Source organism: Cydia splendana, chromosome 2 (genome assembly GCF_910591565.1).
Source record: "Cydia splendana chromosome 2, ilCydSple1.2, whole genome shotgun sequence".
Classification (NCBI taxonomy): Eukaryota; Metazoa; Arthropoda; class Insecta; order Lepidoptera; family Tortricidae; genus Cydia; species Cydia splendana.
The window spans coordinates 30741644-30764252 of NC_085961.1; the positions used below are offsets into that span (position 1 = coordinate 30741644).

The 22609-nt window shown below is 41.0% G+C and overlaps 2 protein-coding genes across 3 annotated transcripts in view; one reads left to right on the top strand and one right to left on the bottom strand.

Moving 5' to 3' along the window:
• Positions 1-4901, bottom strand: part of LOC134806161 (high-affinity choline transporter 1) — a 357022-nt gene extending 352121 nt beyond the window's left edge. For both annotated transcript variants that reach the window (XR_010146468.1, XM_063779451.1), the window contains exons 1-2: positions 4209-4901; positions 3481-3666 (exon numbers count right to left, since the gene is read on the bottom strand). Coding sequence is in view for 1 of the 2 variants with exons in the window: in XM_063779451.1 (XP_063635521.1) it covers positions 3481-3646 (166 nt within the window). In the remaining variant the exon portion in view is untranslated. The remainder of the gene's footprint in view (positions 1-3480; positions 3667-4208) is intronic.
• An 835-nt stretch (positions 4902-5736) lies between these two features.
• LOC134806157 (uncharacterized) lies at positions 5737-22469 on the top strand. The gene is made up of 13 exons (XM_063779444.1): positions 5737-5921; positions 10839-10962; positions 11374-11520; positions 16330-16505; positions 17021-17215; positions 17421-17636; positions 17865-18045; positions 18170-18383; positions 18678-18951; positions 19182-19330; positions 20505-20745; positions 21292-21438; positions 22135-22469. Exons 1-13 carry the CDS (start codon positions 5910-5912, stop codon positions 22201-22203), a joined length of 2145 nt encoding a protein of 714 aa, XP_063635514.1. The 5' UTR covers positions 5737-5909; the 3' UTR covers positions 22204-22469.
• Positions 22470-22609: the final 140 nt, after the last annotated feature.

The following is a 22609-nucleotide window of genomic DNA, read 5'->3' on the forward strand; positions in this document are numbered from 1 at the left end:
AAGCGTGCCTGTAGGTACCTAAAAATTTTGTTAACCCATTTTAACCATGCAATAAAATATTTTTGATTTTGATTTCTAATTTGAAATATTAGAATCAAAAAATTCATAATAGATTGTATATCCTAACTACAAAAATGTGTTCCCTACTCTCAACCCAAAACCCCTTGTATCTTAGGATCTAGATATTTTCACACAAGACGGTTTATCGATAACTTCTTACATCACTAGATTATCGACATTAAATGTCGACTATTGCCCATCACTTTTCTGGCTGTGTACGTATTTAGAAACTTGACTCCGCCCCTAAAATTTGTGCGATAGGGACAACTGCAGCTGAGGCGAAAAATCCTGCGTAAAAATGACAAAAATCGAGGTTTCGTAGTCCTCTTTTTCCTCCCCCAAAACTTAACCAATCGTAACCAAATTTGGAAATCAAAATGATTATGAAATTATCTGTGTCGGACCGTTTTGCTTTTTTGGCTAATTGATATCAGTTTTGAATACCACGCCTCTCATTGCGGCATAGTCTATTAGGCCATTTTGGCCGTTTTTGAAGGGCTCTAGCGCCTTAAAAAACAAAAATATCAAAAAAAGCAAAACGGTCCGACACAGATATTGACAATATTAATCTGTGTTGAAAAAATCATTGCTCTAGCTTCAAAAACCACGGAGGAAAACGAGGACTACGTTTGTATGGAGGAATGACCACTCCTGTTGGCTCTTAATGATTTGTTCAGCAAACTCGTGACAAAGAAATACAATATGCAAACAAGATAAAAGTACCTCTAATACCTACCCTGCCGTCCCCTTGCCAACACAGCCATTCCCTCGGCTTAATTACTGAGGTATTGCCTCATTCTAACCAGGATAAGAGTGACCTGGGAGAACCCCTCACAGTAGAGCTATTTCCTATAGCTAAAATAAGTGGTTTCACAGCGGTAGTAATACGGAAATACACTAAAAACAAGATCAAACATACTAAAGTATTTGAACAAATTAAATTATTTCTGAAAAATATTTTAATTTGTTTTTATCAAGTAGAAACACTACTATATAAATTATAAACTGAAATAAATGTCATATACTAAGAAAAAGTGACCAAGGCCTCTAGTGCCCCAGGCTGGAATCGAACCAGCGTCCTCTGCTATCGCATTTAAGCACCTGCCGCGATAGCAGAGGACGCTGGTTCGATTCACTGGCCTTGGCCTTGGTCACTTTTTCTTAGTATATGACATTTATTTCAGTTTAAGATCAAACATGTTTTTACGCTTTTAATTAATTACAAATCAATAAAAACTCATTACAAGCAGGAATCATTGTGCCATTACATAATGCGTTCTGTACCCCTAAGTGTCATTTTGTATGGGATTTTGAGTTTCCAAAACGTCCCGCTTGGCGCGCTGTTCAAAATCCCATACAAAAATAGACATGACGCATAAGCGAACGCTCGTCACGCTACCGATGAAATTGACACTAGGGGTACAGTCACCTGCAATAATATGTTGCTCTTCGAAGGCCGCAAAAATATGTGACACCCTCTTATGGCTCTACAAATAAGACCGTGTCAGATATTTTTGCGGCCTTCGTTGTATAATATATTATTGCAGGTGACTGTACCAACTGATAAAACATCATAGTAACAACTCGTTTTAACGTTTCATAAAGAGAAGCTGATTTGACTGCCTAAAACACTATCCGATAACAACCGAGCTTGTTTCGCTTGAAACAAATGGTTGTCAAGTGCTGGATATATAACAGCGGAATAGTGCTGGATATATAACTCAAATTTCACCCCTCATTTCCACCCGACCTTTGCTCCCTGACCTCTTTCTAAGATAACAACTCGACATTCGTTAACATTATCACAGAGCCTACGTTTTTGTGTAAGCAGAGACGATTTCCATAATAATCTTTAACAGGGAAAACCGTCTTCGAAAAACAGTTAAAAATCTCATAAAAATTACAATTAAGTAGTACACTTTCAATACCGAGTTCCGTTACCTTTATTTTAACTAACTACGATAAAGCCGGAAACACGCTCCTACCATATGTTATAATCGTAACTATTACGAGCGTTTCGTAACACAAAGGGTGGAACAAAATCGTTATCAGCTGACCGAGTTTTTTCCGACGTTAAAAGTAACATAATTGGCTAGCCACTCGAATATGACTCTTCTTCGATTGACTTAAGGGTTACTTTAAAAATTAATCTACCCCTTCAGTGATGGCTGTTATACTGGGCCCGGCTTGGAGACTGCGTGGCGCCGGTAGCAAGTGACACATATGTCCTGTTACTTTTGATTAAATGTAGCCATTATAGTTGAAAATTTCTCTTTCACACTTCTTATGGTCCCAGGAAGGGTGAAAAAGACAGTCTAGTATGTGTCGTAACTTGGTTGAACAATTACACATATGTATATTACCTATTCTAATAAATACAATCCCTTATTTAGAAATTTAATTCGACTAGGAAAACGAAGGTATTTAACCTTAAAATTTTAAAAAAGCGAGTGATCAATCTACGATCACGTCATCATACTACACTTGTAAGTCATCATACTTCAATTTATTTGACAAAATGTTCCTAAATATCCATGGAGTTACGATTCTGATAAATAATTTGCAATTTGGAATTACTTCACGTAGGGAAAGGTCATTTTGATAAACTTATTTCAACCTCATGCATCAAAAAGAGACTTGACAGTAGCTTTATTCATGAAGATGTTACAGCCACTCGCTAGACTCGTTTGACACAACTTATTACTCGTAAACGTCTAATGACGCTAATGTGCCCATCAAACCTTTGGACTTAATGAATGGTGGACCCTACTTAAACCTTTTTTTTAACATTCGTGACTTACGTTGTATTTAAAAGGAAAGCCGCAAGGCTACTCGTAATCTAGAGACCCACGCAGACCTCACCAGTCAGATGCCGATGAGAGAATGCCAGCAATACATCCAGCCAGCATAACCTTTTCCAGGCGGTTTCTTGCGACCCGTCCACATGCCCAGGGCCAGAACTCACCAGTAGTTAAAATGCCGACAAAGAGACCGATGGAACGCCCAGCTAGCATCACCTCCGACTCAGAAACATTACCAGGCTACTTGCGACCTAAGGGACTACAGCAGAAATCACCAGTAAAGATACCGATGGGGCAGCCATTCAGCATAATTTCCTCTTCAGAATCATTTCCAGTCGTCTTATGACCTAAACCCTACACCAAGACTCACCAGTAAATATGCCGACAAACAGCCCGATGGACGGCCCAGCCAGCATCACCTCTTCTTGCGAGTCATTGCCTGGCGGCTTCTTGCGGCCGCGTAGCTAACCTGCCAATCGCTAACGCTTCATAGCGACCGAAACGCAAGTGTCACTGTCGCACTTATAAAAAAGAGTGATAGAGAGACACAAAGCGTTTCGTTGTCGAAGCGATAGCGATTGTCACCACCCAACTACTAGAAGCTTACAACAGAACTCACCAGTCATAGTAAATATGCCGACGAACAGCCCGATGGACCGGCCAGCCAGCATCACCTCCTCTTCCGAGTCATTTCCTGCCTGTTTCTTGCGGCCCGCCCAGATGCCCACGGCCAGGATCAGCACGTAGAACAAGATGATGGAGATCACGCCCGCTATGTTGATCATCTTGGATGTTGGTTAACCGGCTGCCGACAATTATGGCTGGTAAGGTTTCTGCTACATGTTCATGCTTTCGATAAGACTTTAGCAGTCTTATAAAACTTAGATTAGTAACTTTAGTTTTGGAATTACGATATAAATTACCTAAGAAATAAGTGGAAAAAGTACTAAAGTAAAAATTACTTTTGAATTTGAACTAAAGAAAAGGATTTACAGGTATATTCGGTACCGATATCTTATAAAATCTGATCAATTAGAGGTTTTTGAGTACCTATCTCTTACAGGCACGACTCAATTTTTGTTACATTAAACACTTTAGTCTTTGGTATTAAAGGAAGGAAATGATGTGTTAATATGTTAAATATTAACTTTAAGATTTGTTCTTTGATTTTGATTACTCATGAAAAATATAGAGTACTTAGCTTTTATTTTTGCGCTAATTTACTCGTATTTCGGTAATAACAGCGTGGTGAATTCATAAATAGTTATAACCTCTTGATTGACCGTACAAGCTATCATTAGGTATTATAGTCGCATCCGTGTGATAGCTACTGATAATGTAACTTACTTGTCAGTAAAGTCTCACGAGGTCGTCGCAGCCTCCCTCACTAACAGTCCACTCCCATATTTAGGATATAAACACGAATCCAAAATATAATCGTCTAAATAACACTATCACCGTGCACGTTTAACGAATGTTCACTAAAGCTACCGGCATGCTAGGCGCGCAGCTGTCGCCCCATCGGAGGGAGGTTTTCTGCGAAGGGCTGTTCCTGGTCCTAAAGCTTAGCCCACACATGAGCCCTGGGCAGGATGTTCATCGAGGAGGCTTACGTAAGGCTCATCGTGCACGTGCACAGGTGACAGCGGGCCTAATGGCGGACTGCGCAGAGGACCGCGCGGATCGATCCGCTTGACGTCATTGGTTCCCGGCGCGCCGCCGCGCATGACTCGCGCCTCCTTCTGACCGCACCACTACATGTAATTCCCGCTTCTTACACTTCCTACCGTATCCATCGCCTCTTTCGAAATAATACCAACCTTCCCCGCTCTTTACAACCCATTGTTGGATGCGCAGCGAACGCGGCGCGTTGGTCATCGGTTTGAATGTCATGCGAAGAGTCAGCATTGGTCGGACTGGAACCAGTGGTGCTGGCAAAGTCTCTCATTGACAAATTGATTGATGAGCGGTCGTAATGGCTGCCTTGGAGTCCTATGCCTGCACTGGGGAAAACATTATTCTTTTATGAACAGATAATTGACCATTTGTACACCCTATGGACTAGTAATAGTAATTTATAAAACCAGTAAAACTAAATTTACTTCTATTTAATCACTTAACCTTATTAATGGTCGAACCCATATTTTCTATGAATGAAACAATAGCTTACATATTATATGTTCGACGCAGTCTTTGTTATTGTAGGAATATTGTAGGTCGGGCTTTTCGCATATTCATTTTTTTTTGTTTTTTTATTATGTGTTGATAGTATTCATATAGCCATCAAGGCTATCATTACCATGCACACGTATTACTATGACCCTGGGGGAGACGTTGCTGGCCTTGGCCGATAACTTGTCATGCTAGGCCACTCTTTCAGGCCTATGCCGGAAAATTGTAAATAGAAGCATGAATAAGTACATCTTTTCTGAAGCAAATTCTTGTTTTGCGTCAAAAATTTATTTCATAAGAATAAGAATAACAATAATTTATTGATAATAATTGGGAACACAGGCATGTACTGTTCATATTTATATACGCTCTTAGTAGCATAGTAAACAATGAAAGATCTAAACTTTATTTGAATGAAAATGAAGAGCTGTTTATAAAATATCAAAAATAATACGAAATACTGTTACTACATTTGTTTGACGTCAGACATCAAAGGTTTTTTTTTATGAGACATCAAAGGAATTTCCTTGCCAAATTTACAATAAAAACTTCAAACCTATATAAAATTGAAAAGGTTTCATATCATAGTTACAACCATAGATTCAATATATTACATGAAACCTTCTTTGTTACGACATTTCAGGATTTCAGGTTCCTTTTTCAATGTTTAATATAATCACCTCATAATCACCTCGCCACTTTGACGTTGTCAAAGTCAATTCACGTCTCACACTTTGTTATGTTTAAATAATGTTTATTTGCCGAAAAATCCAAGCGTAATACCAAACTTCTCCCCCATGCCGATAAATTAAACGTCATCGACCATAATTAGGTTATTATCATTACTTCCACGAAACTGAAGCCTCGAGAATCAAGATGCATGATACGGTAACGGTTTTAGATTTTTATTTAACTTTGAACTCTATGTTTACGTTATAAGTGCTATTGGTTACAATGGAAATGGTGATGTCTTTTCCTTATTTTCGTTAAACGTACCTACTCCACATCCTGCCTCCCTTTTACTTGGTTATTGAATAAAGGGATGCATGAACATATGTTTTATAACAAGGCAAAGTGTTCGTTCTAGGCCTCTTTGAAAGTGTATTTAAAAAGCTGTTTTTTACTAGGCTTTACGTTTCCCCATTTACCACTTTAAATGCCAAGAACCTTCCAATGTATTGTGCCCATAATGTCAAGAACGCTTATTAGGCGTACGCTGTACCTAAAGTTGGTTTGCTAACTTGTTTGAATGGTGTGGGCGCCTGCATGACAAATATATCTATGCTTGCACTATGACTCCTTAAATCAGGAGTATTAAGGTAACTTCTATAGCATTATACAAAGCAAGTTTACATCAACTACTTTTGTAAAATCAGACATGAGACAAATTATGCTTCAGAAGCTGATAAAGTGGTTGTTGAACGTTAAAGTTCGCTCTGATGGCCGCCTCGCCCGATATGCGACCCCGTAACCCCAATATATATGACCTCCTCGAATATTAGTCAAACGTTGGATCTCAAAGTTAGGTCATAAAGGAACTTGAGTGGAACTTTGTCTGGCGAAATCTGAGGTGGAGCTAGATAACTCCGTTTTAATTCTTGTAGGATAAATACCTACCTAATAATGGATTCATCGAAGACTCTATTACTGTATTGTTGAATTTTGATGCTGTTTGTCTGTATACGTAGTAGATAATACCTAGTTATGTATTGGTAATAAAATTATGAAACTTTTCCAACTTTCGTTTATTATTTATGATAGAAAATAATCAGCAACCTAAGCTTTTTTTTTAAGTTGTCATTCCATACCGTCATTCAAAATTTTATTACGGATTGTAAGTCATCCTGTTTTTTCAAATCAGTAGTAGTTCGACAAAACGGCCTTTTTTTCAAATAACTGAGTCCCTAGAAGCAAAGTCAGCAACATCAATTTGAGTCGGATTCTGATTTGACAATTTGTAACGGTTTAGATATTATTTTCATACGACCTCGGAGATCGCTCACGCTGATTGGTATGTAATGTGGTGAATGTCCACTTTTAGTGTTTAGCAGTAACGCTTTGGTTTACTGCCACATAAACGCATATTGCTTGTGTCAGCGCAACCTAACGTGTATATATAGGCAGGCATTTAGAGAATATACGTTCTTATACTATCACACATAAGGTGTTTCAATACATACTCCCTGCTACTGCTCGAAATCAACATAACAAGTACCCCTCTTGTTATTTGATGGCGACCCAGACCAGCGAACCAACGAACTAATATTCAAAAAAGAAGAAAAAAATCTACCAAGACTACAAAAGAAGAGAAGAACCAACGCAGTCAAGATCAACCCAGAAAACCAATCACACTTTCAACGCAAGAATCCACGCAGTCAGAACCAACCACCACAAGAGGTGTCCAGGGTTATCCGGGGCTACCATAATCACGGAAGCAGAGCCAGCCAGCCATATGAAGCGTCAAGCGAGTGCCACGTGGAGGTGCCAGCTCGTTAGGCCGCGCCAACAGCTGCCAAGAATGCCGGTCGCGAACTCGCACCGGACCGGACGAAGACGAAGCCGAGGACGGCCAGCCTCGCAGCAATAGGATGTAAATCCTACATGTAATTTATTATTTTAATTAATTTTCTCTAAAAGCCAGCATTTTTTTTTCAATTCAGTAGCAGCCATATTTAAATCATTCATAATTCTTAAAGGTTGTCGCTAAACTCAATTTCGTTTCGAGCATAAATAATTTTCATAAGAAGTCATAATATAATATAAAAATTAAAAGTGTCGAATAGTGTCCTCAATCATGTATGTTGCAATTTGCAGCGCGTGCCACACGTTGTGCGCACGTCGACAGAAAACTTAACTAGGCCGCAAGACTTTGCCGCGAGTTAGAATATTTTAATAAGCGATGAATGAAATTTGATACATCGCATAACGATTAAATAATTAACAACTCCATTCAATAAAATTATTTAATTGTTTCTGAGTAATGATTAATACTTTAGCTACGTGTCGGACTGATCACCTGATATACAGCGAAAGTTTGATTTATTACATCGTTTTTTTTTTGGAATTTTGGAAGTTAAATAATAGTGTTTATTTTATAGAAAGCTTACAGTACGGTACAAGTTTGAGAAGTTTTAAGGAGTTTAGGCACATTTTTTATAAAATGTGACCTTATAGCTAGAGCACTAGTCCTTCGTACTTGATCATAGTGTGATATACAGTATCCTCCGTGAAAGTTGTAGGAGACTTTTAAGTCTTAATGTATTCGTGTCTCTAGGTACAGGCAAAGCCGTACAGCCTGGCCTGATATGCCATTTTATAGAGTTGATAAAGGGTGACCATGCCCTAGGTGTTTATTGAAGATTTGCTATGGATAGCATTGATAGGTGAAGGGTGCGCACAGAAGCGCAACCCAGTTATGTCCTTGATCATAGTCGACCTTATAGGTGTCCGTGAAATGCTTAACATTTAATACGGCATTAGTTTATTTTATTATCAGAATTATGGGAGATACCGTAACTATAAACAGCGATAGTAGTAAATGTTTTAAAGTTGAATAGTAAATGTCTTAAAGATGAAGAATAGGTAAATGTTTTTAAAGAAGAAGATTTATATTTTATGAGAAAAGAAAGTAAATTAATATTTTAACGTTTGAGAGATGATAACATTTTAAGTGAAGATAATATTTTCTTATTAAAAGATAACGATATTTTTTTACAAGGACTACGATATTAATACGACACATAAAATCAAGCTAAATCAAGATTGTTTGCATTATAAGTACCTATATAATTTATTAAGTGCGTTGCAATGCGCGGCCGGAAGCGGTCGTGCCGTAGTGCACTGCACGAATTTTAAAATTCGCGACCCGCGCGGCAATAGCCGCTGCCTGCTTACCCGCTATGACTTCATCACAAGTCGTAGTCAACGAGTTGTTGGCATTTATTCAAAATGCCACCGTGACTTTGGATGAGACCAGCATCGTGCAGATCTGCAAGTCCAGCTTCCAGGAGGAGGACATATGTAGTGGCAAGGCGCTGCTCTACCAGACGCTCGGCAAAGCCGACGAAATGCCATCACGACGAAGAGATGGAGGCGTGAAGAGTCTACGGGACATCATCTCGGTGTTCAAGGGGACCGATTCATCAAACATGCCCTCTTTCGTGGCGAAGGACCTACATCGGCTACCTGTCGTCTCGTTGGACCATGTTGACGTTTCCAGGCTGCTAAAGGATATCATTTTCCTGAAGGACAGTCTGGCTGAAATGCAGGCTAAGTTGGAGGTATCGAATAATACCATCAGTGAACTACGTTCTGAATTAGCGTTAATACGAAGTGCTAGTTCGGAATGTAGGTCAGATAACTCTAGCATAGCCGTGTGTCACGTTGCGCGGAATGCGTCCATCGGCGGTTTCGAGTCCGTGAATTTGGATGCGTCGGCGATTGCTGAGCAGGCGACCGCCGACCCGCGCCCCGCCGCCCGCCCGTCTACGTCACCGGAGACGCGCACGTCACGCGAGAGTACGTTGACCCCACAACGTTCCTACGCTGCCACTGCCGCTAAGCCGTCTGCTGTGTCCAAGTCTAAGCAGCGGCCGAAGAAAGGGGTGCAGAGCCTTCGTGAACCTGTTCACAAGGATCGGTCACAGCTGACTCTAAAAGAGTCGGGATGCGACAGAGATGGCTTCAAAAAGGTGGAGAGGAGAAAGAAGTCAGCTCGTCCGAATCAGTGCGGTACCGCACCGACTGGACCTAACCATTTGCTGCGTCCTGCAACACCGACGACGCTGCTGTATGTGTCCCGATTACACTACCTTACGAAGGTCGAGGAGATCGTGAAGTATGTACGAGCGAAGTCCGGATTCATCCTGAGGGTCGTGAAGTTGGAATCTCGACACAGTGTGAATTTTAATTCTTTTGTGCTGAGCGTTCCGACTGAACATCTAGCGACCTTCACCAAGGAGGAGTTTTGGCCGAAGGGTGTCAAGTTCCGGCGGTTCCGCGGCCGGCTCCCTGACACTGCGGGGTTGCGAACTGCATCGCAGCCATAATTGTGTTTTTAGTTTTAAGATATATTTTGTAATAATATGTATGCTAGTTTTAAGGTATTTATCTATGGGCCAATAGTTGCCTGAAAATAAATGTTTTCATTCATTCATTCATTAATATTTTTCTTTTATTGATTTCAGAAAAAATTGTAAACAACTAACATGCGTTAAAAAATTTTCTTCTGCCACCCCGGCGGTGAGAGGAACTTTCGGGGGAGGTGTAATGTGGTAAATGTCCACTTTTAGTGTTTAGCAGTAACGCTTTGGTTTACTGCCACATAAACGCATATTGCTTGTGTCAGCGCAACCTAACGTGTATATATAGGCAGGCATTTAGAGAATATACGTTCTTATACTATCACACATAAGGTGTTTCAATACATACTCCCTGCTACTGCTCGAAACCAACATAACAAGTACCCCTCTTGTTATTTGAGGTACATGCAAAACGAAGTGATAGTGATATGTCCGATGCGCAGCAATTATAAACACGATCGACAAGGTCGCATCAAACCCAGTTCAAACCCATAACAAATTATCAAATTAGAATCGGCCTCCCGTTGTCGAGTAAGATCACAGAGAGAAGAGAGAACAGTAAAAAATCACTTTTTTTTTATTGGTTATCAACTCTTGCGGGCTTACAGGTGGCCCCAAAACGCTCACAAGATAGTACAACATAAAATTACCATATAAACAATGTCAACTTACCTAATAAATAAATTGAATAACACAATTATAACATAATTATATTTTGTCCCAGATATTGCGCCTTGCTGATGTGTGGAAGACATGCAACAAGATTCGCGCCGCCGCTTTCCGCGTGGGCCTCAACTTATGGGACTGGTACCGTCCGCTAGACCCTGAGGGCAACTCGCTTATCTCAGGTAAAACATATACTGCAGTCACCATCGTCTGTTTATTTATTAAATCTCATCTACATTGTACCCTTGTAGTATTGCACTGTTCACTGAAAACTAAACCAATACACACTACAGTATTTTATATCATATTGGAGAGCCCAAGTTCATGTCAGTGCTTAACAGGCCGCTGCACTCCATGGTTGGAATATCGGATGCCGAGATCTCACAACACGCATACATTTATTGCATTGCCACCAGCTGTGTCAGTTCAAAACGGAATTCAATATCGGAATTTGGACCTTAACCACCTAGTTAATTGGATGTACAAGCAAAGGTTTCCTAGATTGGCCTTACGGCAGGAGCTCAAGACATTCCTAGCTCCCTAGACCGTCCCTGTCGCCCTACTAGGTTACCTATACTTTAATATCGTTGCAGAGTCCAAGTTCGTGTCGGTGCTAGCCGGGCCGCTGCGCACCGTGGTCGGATTGTCTGATGCCGAGATCTCACAACTCGCCGACTATTTCCGCGCGCAAGACGGACGCGTCCTCTACCACCAGCTGTGTCAGCTTATCCATGGCGAAGGTGAGACAGCTCTAAGAATTTATCAAGATTTGAAAACTCTATAGATTAAGCAATCAGCAACATCACAGGGGGGCCTAGCTAAGATGACAATAATTGTTGATAGAAAACGCCAATCGGAACTTAAATAATGTATGGAAATAGTCACGTGACTTTTCGCAGCATCCGTCTTGACCATTATTAAGTGGCTACGGTGATACACCATAAATCGTCTGCAATAGATGAAAGGAGTGAGTGATGAAAGATCTCAGCCTCTTGCTACTAGGTGGTTAAAGTATTTCTTATTGTTATTCTGTCTCGTGAGCTAGGAGACAATAGTAGCACAATTTTTCTGAAATAATTTAATTTGTTCAAATACTTTAGAATAGTAGCACAGTTAGTAAAACTGTTGTGCCACATCCTACTAACAAAATCCGTCTGTTCCGGTTCTTATTTACGACATCTAGGTACCTATAGATATCATAGCAACCATTTGGATCATTGTCACAGGAAACATAAACAACAGCATATAAAAAAAAGTAAACCTAACGAATGAAATTCATGTTCGACAAATATACACGATTGTAAAAAAGATTCCAATTTAGTTACTCAACATAAACTTTTTCCCGTAAATTGTTTACTGTTTAATATCCGTTAAACCGTAACTAGCATTAATTACGCTACCTGGCGGCTTAGCACGGTCGCGTTTTTATCCCTTGTCACCATGCCTGTCACGTTCTAACAAGTATGTAAGTGCGAAAGGGACGCGCATAGTGATAGTCGATAAAAATGGAACCGTGCTGAGCCCGCTGAACTTGGCAAACAATGCCTATGTAGGTACAGTCATTTTTAGTCATTTTAGTCATTTATTCAATATTGCATTGTCATGTACATAATAAGGTGTTACAATTTAAAAGGCCAGTTCATGATACCCTGTAAGGGCACACAATAGTAGATACATGCTTATTTACAGTTTTATACGTTTTAATTTAACGATTTAAGTCTAGAAGGTAATATAATAATTATTTAAACTTATCAATTAATCAATAAAATGTCAGCTAGTCACATAAATTAATTCAGGATTGTAATGCCAAAAAATATATTGAAATAATAAATAGTTAATTAAATTATTTGGTCAACTTATTTTATAGTATATTTTACGAATGTCTTAATTCTAATATTATAGGTAATAAGTTTTATTAGTGGTACGAATAGGTCAAGTTATAATTTAAAAAATCCTAAATTAATTCAATGTCATACTTAACTAGCGTATTATCTTTGAGAAACGATTCTACTGTGTAATAACAATTTTCTATTAATAGGGTTTTCAGTTTATTGTTAAACATTTTATCATCTGGTTCGGCTTTGATAGCATTAGGGATATTATTAAAAATTTGTATACATTTGTACTGTGGTCCTTTTTTATGCATAGCTAACGTAGATATTGGCAATAACAGCTTATTTCTATATTGGCTTCTAGTTTTATACGTATCGATTTTCGATGGGAATAGTTCTGTATGTTGTCTGACAAAAAGTGCAGCCTCCATTATGTATATTGAGGGTAGTGTCAACAGTTTATATTTGATAAAATGAGGGCGGCAGCTGTTAGGGATGTGTACATTCGCTAAGATTCGTATACACTTTTTTTGCAAGACGAATATTTCATTGGCATCTGTGCTATCTCCCCAGAGAAGTACGCCATATCGGAGCCCAGAATAAATATATGCAAAATAGACCGATAAAGCTGACTCAAAATCCGTCAAGCGTCAAGCGTAAACATATGGGTGCATTACAACTTACCATAATCATAATCATTTATTTAGTTCTTGAATGCGGTACAATAAAGATGTAAAAAACAGTTTTTGAACAGCACATAAGCATAGAAATATTGAATATTACCTATAACTATATGACTAGATTCTTATGACCTACCATGCAGCATTGCAAAAATAATACAGTCACGATATTTAAGTAAATACTACATTATACTACAGGGTGGTCCAGATGTCCGTTAACATTTGAGAAGTCGTTTTCAATAATAAAACATGTGGATAGTATAAAAACGTTTATTATTTACTATGAAAGTACACAGATTGGGGTTTTACTTCTTAAAAATAACGCTATCTAAATGCAACCCTTTCCTGTCCTGGCATTCAATCAATCTAGATTGGAAATTTTTCATCACTGCCCGCAAAGTGTTCTGAGTAATTGCTTGCATTTCGTAGCGAATATTTTCTTTTAATTCTTCTATGGTACTCGGGTTGCTGGTATAAACTTTACTTTTGAGATATCCCCATAGATAAAAATCCATTGGGGATAAGTCTGGGCTTCGTGGTGGCCAATTTATGTTACCTCTTTTAGAGATCACTTTTTCTCCAAACAATTCCCGGACGGCGGCAAGAGCATCATTAGAGGTGTGACAAGTTGCACCATCTTGCTGAAACCAAGTCCGCTTGTTGAAGCCCTTAAAGTTTTGCAGTGCAGGAGCAAAAAAATTTTTCATCACACTTGCTCGGAAAAGATGTATTTACACGTAGGGCTTGCGGGCGGGAAATTGAATTTTTCGCCCTAGGGCGGAAAAAATCTTTTCCGAGCAAGTGTGATGAAAAACACTTATTTACACGTAGGGCTTGCGGGCGGGAAATTGAAATTTTCGCCCTAGGGCGGAAAAGTGTTTTATACAGAAGTTTGTTTTTATTAATTCTCCTTTTTTTCCTTACAAGTGTGATGAAAAACATTGTGTGTGCCACGGGCGGTAAAGAAATTCCGAACTCGTGAACATTTTAAGCCCTCGCTTCGCGTCGGGCTTAAAATTGACACTCGTTCGTAATTTCTTATTTCCCGCCCTTAATACACAATGTACTATTGCAGCATTTCAACATAACGCACTGTATTTACAGTTATGGGACGTTGTCGACAATCTTCATAAAAATAGGGACCAATCATTCCCGTGGCAGAAATTGCTGCCCACACAGTTACCTTGGGCGAGTGTAATGGATCTAGGCATATTTAATGTCGAACCCGTCGTTTCGAACTTCTGAACCCATTTTTTAATGGTTTGAACAGATGGGGCAAAATTATTATTGCGTACATTGTAATTATTGCAAAATTTTCTCTTGGCCACAGTTGCAGAATCGTGGTTTCGGTAATACTCGCGGACACAAAACGCACGTTGTTCTCCGGTAAAGGACGCCATCGTACTAAATTCCTAATGGCTGCTCTTTCATTTGACATATCCCGCACTCCCCTCCGCCCGCCAAAACTGACACAGCGGCAAATTCAAATGTTAACGGACTGTATATAATACTCAAAAATATGTCCCATATTTCTTAATTCGCTGACATATTTAAGAGCTATGGGACATTTTTTGAGTATGATGAGTGCACCCATATTTTTACACTTGACTGTATTCAAGTACCTACCTTCTTTACACCTTGCTACGCTTGGAATTTATACTACATATTCTTGGCACAAGGTATCAGCAATTTCAGCAATAGATAAATTAAATAATGGCAACCAGCCATAATCTTGTTTTTTACCACCAAAGCTCCCGACAAAGGAGCAAAGCTCATCTTATTAGAGATACATGGCGCGCATCAAAAATAGCGGGCACCTATCGTTTCTCCCTAAAACGTGTTGAAAGGAGAAGGAACTAGGTACCTGCTGAGGGGTTCCTTTGCGTCATAACATACGAGTAACATGGTGTTCTTCAAGAAGCGAGTATTTGGGGTCGGCAACGCATAAGTGGCCCCTCCGATGTTGCTTATGTCCAACGATGACTCATCCCATCAGGCAGCTGATCTGCTAGATATAGCTGATTATATTGCATAAAATATTAAGATACGTATACGTATAGTTATTTAAATAACAGTTTTCCTTCCAGACGGCGTAGTGAGCTGCTCTGGCACATGCGTTAAATATTAACAGTACCTACCAATTTGTCGAACCTTGAACAAACGTATTGTAATGAGTTTCCATTAATAATACTGTTTAATTCTTAATAAATATTCAACGAACGGCATCTACGTCTTTTGAACTTCGAAGCGCATTGTAAGCGTAGCGTTGTTCTGGTCCGACTCTAGTATCTGACATCTGACCACGGTAAGTTTCATGCCAAGTGCTACATCAAGTATAGCGCTCCTGTGGGATATACTGACCTATGTATAATTGTCATTGCCAAATTAGTGCAAACTTAGAGGGTGAATATTGCTGGATGTCTATAGTCTACATTGTTATAGTCGACGAAACGAAGTAACTTATTAGGTGTGAATGAGTTGACATAACCTAGTACTATCGTTGTAGGTACATATATATTTTATTTACCATTCGTAAGCTTTGTTGTCGCGAGAAAAGTCCACAGCAGGTCTAGTGTGCTGCTGTGCTAAGAATGCCCTCGAAACCCTGAATCTATGACGTCACAATACATGTCGCTCGTGACATTTGCCCCGCGGCGAGGGCACTCGCGTCGAGGACATAAGCTTCTTGCCACTTCACATAACGAGAGATCAGCGCCAGTTTAATCCAGTTTTCTTTTTTGTGACAAAGACATTGTTAATTTAAAGCTAAACCCAGATTTTCCTGCAAACGCGCAAGCGTCATGTTTTGCTTTTTGATGCAATATGGTTAAGGAACAGTCAGATTACGATAGTAGGTATTAGGGTTTGCTCCCAGGAAATACCGGCACCAAAAGTACCGGAATTTCCCGATATTTAGAGCCAAGATAAGAACTGCAATATCAGAATTAAAATCCTGGTACTTTCGAGTTTTTCGAGACAAACATCCCGGATCTATTAAACAATTCCAATTCTTCAATCCCAAGATGTCATGTTTCAGATGCGGGTGGGCGCGAAAAGATATCAGCCGACTGTCTGCTGGAAGCCTGCCCTCCGCCGCCGGAGCCAGAATGCCACCGCCTCGACCAGTGGCAGATGAGGCGCCTCTGCTGCTTGCTGGCCACCATCGCGGCGCGAGAACTGCCCTTGAAACCTTACTTCCAGGATTATGAGCTGGTAAAGCACACAAAAGTTTAAAGTCATCTCAGTTACCTAACCCTAATCTACACCTTATGTTGCAGTAGAGGCGTTGCTAATAGGTATAGGCGATGTGGGTAACGACCTACGGCCTCATACCGCGAAAATTTTCACTGGAAGAAAGTAAACCCCTGGAAAGGGAGTTTTAGAGAGCAAGATAAAATACACCTAGGTAATCGAATTTAAACTGTTGTGAGACATACTAACATTGAATAACGCTGAATGCTGCTCGCACTGTTAGTGCTTGAGAAAGGAGACCTAGGCTCTCCGAAACATGTCGCGCGAGTGACTAAAAACAAGTGAGTCTACACCTAGGTACTTCACCGACACCTAATTTAGGTACTTGCCACTGGGCTAGTGTACTTAGCTTCGTGCTTGTTGCCTATTGTCTAGTTGCTGTTGGTTTAATGTGTCATCCCTTGTAGACCAAAGTTCCTTCGATATGTAAATTATATTTAGGATACCCTTGACTTTGTATTTCTTTTATTCTACAGGTAGCAAAAAACGACGGCCGCATCACGTTCGCTCACTTCGCCCGCATCCTCAACTACATCGGCGTGCTGGTGTCCACTGAGGATTTCAATTTGCTGGTCCGCCGGTTCATCAAGGACTCCTACACGCTGGACTATGTCGAGTTCCTTAAAGCTGTTGAGGCGGTTAAGAAGGAGGGCATTAGAGGGCTTGGAGTGGTACAGTATAATTTACTACTAATGTTCGCTACTTGTTTTCTTTCATCGTCATCGGTCAATTTCTGCTCATCGTCATCGTGTATGGCCTCCATGTTGTCCTGAGCTAATCTTAGCCAGCTCTGCTGCTGTCTTGCACTTTGATGCAGTGTCGGATTTTAACATTACTGATTTCTGCTATCACTTATCAAACTCGTAACTTCAACAGGAATACAACAACCCCGTAGCGGTGATCGACACGACGCTTCCCAAGCTGTCACGTCCCGAGATCGAGGCGGGACGCTCCACCGCGCCTCTTGGCGCCAATGACTGTTTCCACCCGGCACTCAAGCAGCCAAGACCGACGCGCCAACTCATCGAGCTGATGCTGCGCGTCCAGGAGTTCGTGTTACAGCGGAAGATACGGGTTTCGGAGTTCTTTAGAGTCAGTTCTGCTGGATATATTAGTAGTGTGTCCGGTTCCCATGATGGCATAGGCAAGCCATTTAAATTTATCATGCATGAGTCACAGACATAGCCCATGCTATTTTCTTCTGAATACAGAAAATATATTGATATATTTATCAGTAAACAACGGTTTTATCAGGGCTTTTCAACGCTCAGCAGCGGGTGATCCCATTCATGAGATTCTTGTATGCATCTGATTTTTCAGGACTTCGATCCCCTGAACAGTGGTCGAATCGCGCCGGCGGACTTCCGTCGCGCGATGGACGCGATGGGGCTGGGGACGGTCCTATCGCCGCAGGAGGCTGTTTGCGTGCTTCGACACTACGTGGACCCTAACGACACCAACCGAATCTGCTGGCGAACGTTTGAGGATGACTGCGATCAAGGTATATCCAGGACATTTACAGGCTCGATGCTCCGATCAGTGTTAAATTCACGAAGGATCCGAGTATCACTTAGATGTAACAAGCCGGGCCTTTGCTCATTCTTCTCTATTTCTATCATGTGCAGTATTCGCTATAAAGGAGCTCGAGAAGCACCCGGAGGTACAGGCGGGCGCGGTAGCGGAGGCGGTAGCGGCGCTACCAGCGATCGGGTCACCGAGCGAGCGCGGTGGGCTAGGGGAACACGAGCTGGATGCGGCGCAGGCGGCTTTACTGCGTGTGCGAGCCGCGGTGAAAGAGAGGAGTATAGATCTGAGGCCGTCGTTTGGAGAGCATGACGAGTGAGTGGCGTTGAGTTACTAACTTAATAGAGAACGTCCCGTCTACGCTGGCGCGGAAGCGGAGGCGTCATCAGCTCAGCTCCCACTTTGGAGAGACATGCCTTCGATCAGAGAGCAGACTTAACGATAACCTTCGAGTTGAGGGATTTCCATACACTTTATTACATCGCAGCTCGCAGGTTTGACCACCCCAATAAGGATAAGGAACTCCTGTTATAAACAGTTTAGTATCATGAATCGCAGATCACACAACACAACTTTTTACCTTCCTATTACAAAAATACGTGTTCTCAGAAACAACAACGGGCACGTATCGCGCGGCCAGCTCCGCCGCGTCCTCGCCCGTCTCGGCGTGCTCCCCTCACCTGAGCAAGTCCGAGCCCTAGAGCTCCGCTACCTGGACGACTGCGGCTTCAGCTACGTGAAGCTCCTGGATGACTTGGAAGAGAGACCGGTGGAGAGCGCGGTTATCTCGGGACCGCCGGCCCCGCCGCGAGGACAGCACAGCAGGAAGGTGAACCCACTGGAGACGGATATAGTGCAAATACTGGCGAAGATTAAGGGCAAGGTACGTAACAGAAACCCGGGCAATTTTTGTCTAAAAGTGAATATGATATCATAATTACTTATCATTCACTATAAAACGTGATACCTTAGATACGCGCACAAACCAGACCGCCTTAACAACAAAACATACTCTTTTGATTTATTTTTCTAAGAAAGTAAAGTCGTGGATTGATTTGACACATTTTTTTTAGCCAAACCATGGAACATTAATACATAATATTTCATACGCAGATGGTCCGCGAAGGCATACGGCCGTTAGACTTCTTGCAGCAGTATGACAAGCACAACGAGCTGGTGATCCCACGCGCCGACTTCTATCGCGGTCTTGCGTCCGCGGGGCTTGCGCTCACTCCCTTGGAGATGGATACGCTTATGGAAGTGTGAGTACCGACACAAAGGTCGCTTTTCTGTTGTCACAACATAATGTGTATCTTCTGCGATGTCTATTACATTGGCTCTATGAAACTCATACTACGATCTTACTAATACCATAGCACCGATATTCAGCAACTTTTTATAATGCAGAAAAAATGCGTCAGAATCCTAGCCAATATCCACCAACCAAATAGCTGTAGACCTTATTTTAAAAATCTGAAACTTTTAACCCTCCCCTCTCTTTACATTTTAGAAGTAGCTAAATTCGTCCACAAAAATATACATCTTTTTAAATTTTGCCAAAATGCCAGACGCAAACAGTATTTAGAACTTCCGGAGCCGATACTAGAGATCTACAAAAACGGCCCCTATTACAGGGCTATTATAGGACTAAATATACAATAAAATTCCCGCTTATTTAAAAACATCATACAACCAATTTGCATCAAATCTAAAAAGTAAGCTGGTCGAAAAGTGCTACTACAGTATATCTGAGTTTATGGAAGATACCTTGTTATAATTATAAGTATATATATATGTAAGTAAGAAAACACATTTTAGTTAAAAAAAATATTAAATTGATTACTCCTAATTGTTACCTACTCTTAATTTACTTTAAGTCATGTTAATGCAGTGTTAATGCTTGTCACATAAAATTTATAATTTGATTTGTTACAAATATTTTTGCGATACCCTACCAGGGTCCATGTGCCTGTATGTTACTATGTAGTTTACTCGTATGTAATATAAATATGTACATTGGATGCAAATAAAGATCTCTATCTCTATCTCTATCTCTAATATGACCTAAGTCTCTTTTCAATAATAGGTATTACTGAAGCAGCGAGGTTTAGGCTCTGTCCTCTACCTATATAACCATCAGGTTCGACTAGGGTTACTTATCAATGGTTAATAGACGGTAATAAAAAAAATCTCTCAGGACTGACATTTGTTCAACAACTAAGTACCTATAATGTACGTAAGTAATCGAAATATATCATTTAGCGAAATGTCATGTTATTCAAATGCAGACTTATCACAGCGGGATTCTAAAAGTACAAACAACTGCAACAGTGTACACTGACTTTTTTACGGATGGAATTCATTCGTAAAGTGGATAGATATGCACTTTTGCATCTCGCTGTACAAACGATGACATGACACCTATTCTGTTGGCAGGTTCTGCGCACCCGTGCGCCGTCGCTACGTGGAGTACCGCCGCTTCGCGGACACCGTGGGCGAATGTCTCACGCAAGGCAGCCTCGAGCGAGCCCCGCTCCTTGAACCCATACCTCATGTACCAACCATCGACTCGCCGCTCAACCACCTCAACTTTGAGGAAAGGAACACCGTGTCTCTCGCTCTCGCCAAGCTGGCTAAGTTCCCTGACCAGCTGTCGAACATTCTCGAAGTGTTTAAGGTACATCATCGTTTTTCCTGGATTCTTGCTACAATTCGCTAATAAGAGAACACAGTGTTTTGACCTGAAACGCTTATCTGACCATTGGTAGACCTTAAACCGTTGCACTAAGGTTGAAAAATCGGCAGTTAAATGTATCAACGATGTTATGAGTTATGAGAATGCCTCACGCAACGCAGCCGTGACCGAGCCGGAGCCCCGCTCCTTGAATCCATACCTCATGCACCTACTATCGACTCGCCGCTCAACCACCTCAACATTGAAGAGAGGAACACCCTGTCCCTCGCTGCCGCCAGGTTGGCTAAGTTTTCTGATCAGGCCGCGTAGCCAAGACGCCAATCTAATATGGAAGAGCGATAGAGAGACATAATGCTTTTCGTTGTCGAAGCGATAGCGATTGTAACCTTGGCTAGGCCGGCAGCTCTCGAACATTCTTGAGGTGTTTAAGGTAATATCGAAACATTAGGATACAATTAAATATCAAACCCTAATATGGCCGGCTCTGCACCATCTGTTTAACTCTGATGTGATGAACTCTTATAACAGGATATGGACATCGAGCGTTGCGGCACGATCCCGCGCGTGTCCGCGGACCGGGCGCTGTGTGCACGCGGTCTTCTCTCTCTGGTCTCAGCTCGAGAACGGGATCTAGTCTACAAGGCGTTCGGCTACCGGCGCGGCTGCGGCGACGAGGTACGGACCGTTGGATATTTATTGGCGGAAAAAATAGTTGTTTGTTTTACACAGTTCTAGTTTTAGGGTGTATCCCATACAAAAAGTTTATTTATTTTTAATTTTTTGCTTTGTCCCAATAGTGTGGGGTACCTCGTTGGATAGGTCTTTCAAAACAAGTGTCTCCTAAAACCATTTCTTGATAAAGTTAATATTTTTGGAAATATGTGCTCCGAAAGAAAAAAAAAGTGCCCCCCTCCCCCCCTTTGAACCACGGGTCCAAAAAATATGAAAGAAATCGTGAAACAAAAGCTTCATAAATATTACTTTCAATGAAAACTATAGCGAACATCATCGGTCTATCGTTTTTGAGTTATTGCAAAAAAATCTTGTTTTCTTAGTAAAAAGACGTAAAGTTGTACAAAGCGCTGCAAAGGTACTCCCTTATGACACTTACTAATAGCCCCCGTTTGGCCTATTTTGACAGAATGGTAACTACGAAACCCTACACTGAGCATGGCCCGACATGCTCTTGGCCGATTATTTACTTTACCTATATTTTTTTAAGCAGTTATGATTTCTTAAATATTTAGGTTACCTAATTAAATAAATACAGAAAAACACATAGGTTATGTTATATTAATTATTTTACTTCCATCCATTATCAGATCGGGCAATGTGAAATCGCTCTAACTCTCTAATATTGTCACTTTTCAGGTGAACTATCGAGCGTTGTGCAGTGCCCTAGACATCTTATTCGCCACGGCGGCCGGCCCACCTTGCTGATCCGTGAGCCGGCTCTCCGTGCTTCCACCTAAGGGAGTTCGTCACCATCACATCAGATATAATATCGGAGCGGCCACGGTGCTCGCAAATATCTGCGCATACATTGTTTTGAGCATCTTGGCGGCTGAAATAAAATTTGATGGCGACTCTACCTAAAGGATACATTGAAAAAGGAGTTTTCGAAGTAGTTTAAAATTGCCAAATCGTATATTGTTTCGTACTGTGATTTGTATCAAAATTTAGTAAACGTATATTGGAATGCATTACTTTTTCTTCGTGCACTACATGACATCCCTCTCCCTCAGGTCAGGATTTTATCTAGGTCCCTGAAGGCCACTTGCACCAACCCTCTAACCCTGGGTTATGCGGTTAAACCGTTAACCCAGTTTTAAATTGGACTGATAAC

Coding starts and splice junctions, on each gene's coding strand:
- LOC134806157 (XM_063779444.1), top strand. Junction 16,506..17,020: donor ACTTCCAGGATTATGAGCTG/GTAAAGCACACA, acceptor TTTATTCTACAG/GTAGCAAAAAACGACGGCCG. Junction 17,216..17,420: donor GCATTAGAGGGCTTGGAGTG/GTACAGTATAAT, acceptor TAACTTCAACAG/GAATACAACAACCCCGTAGC.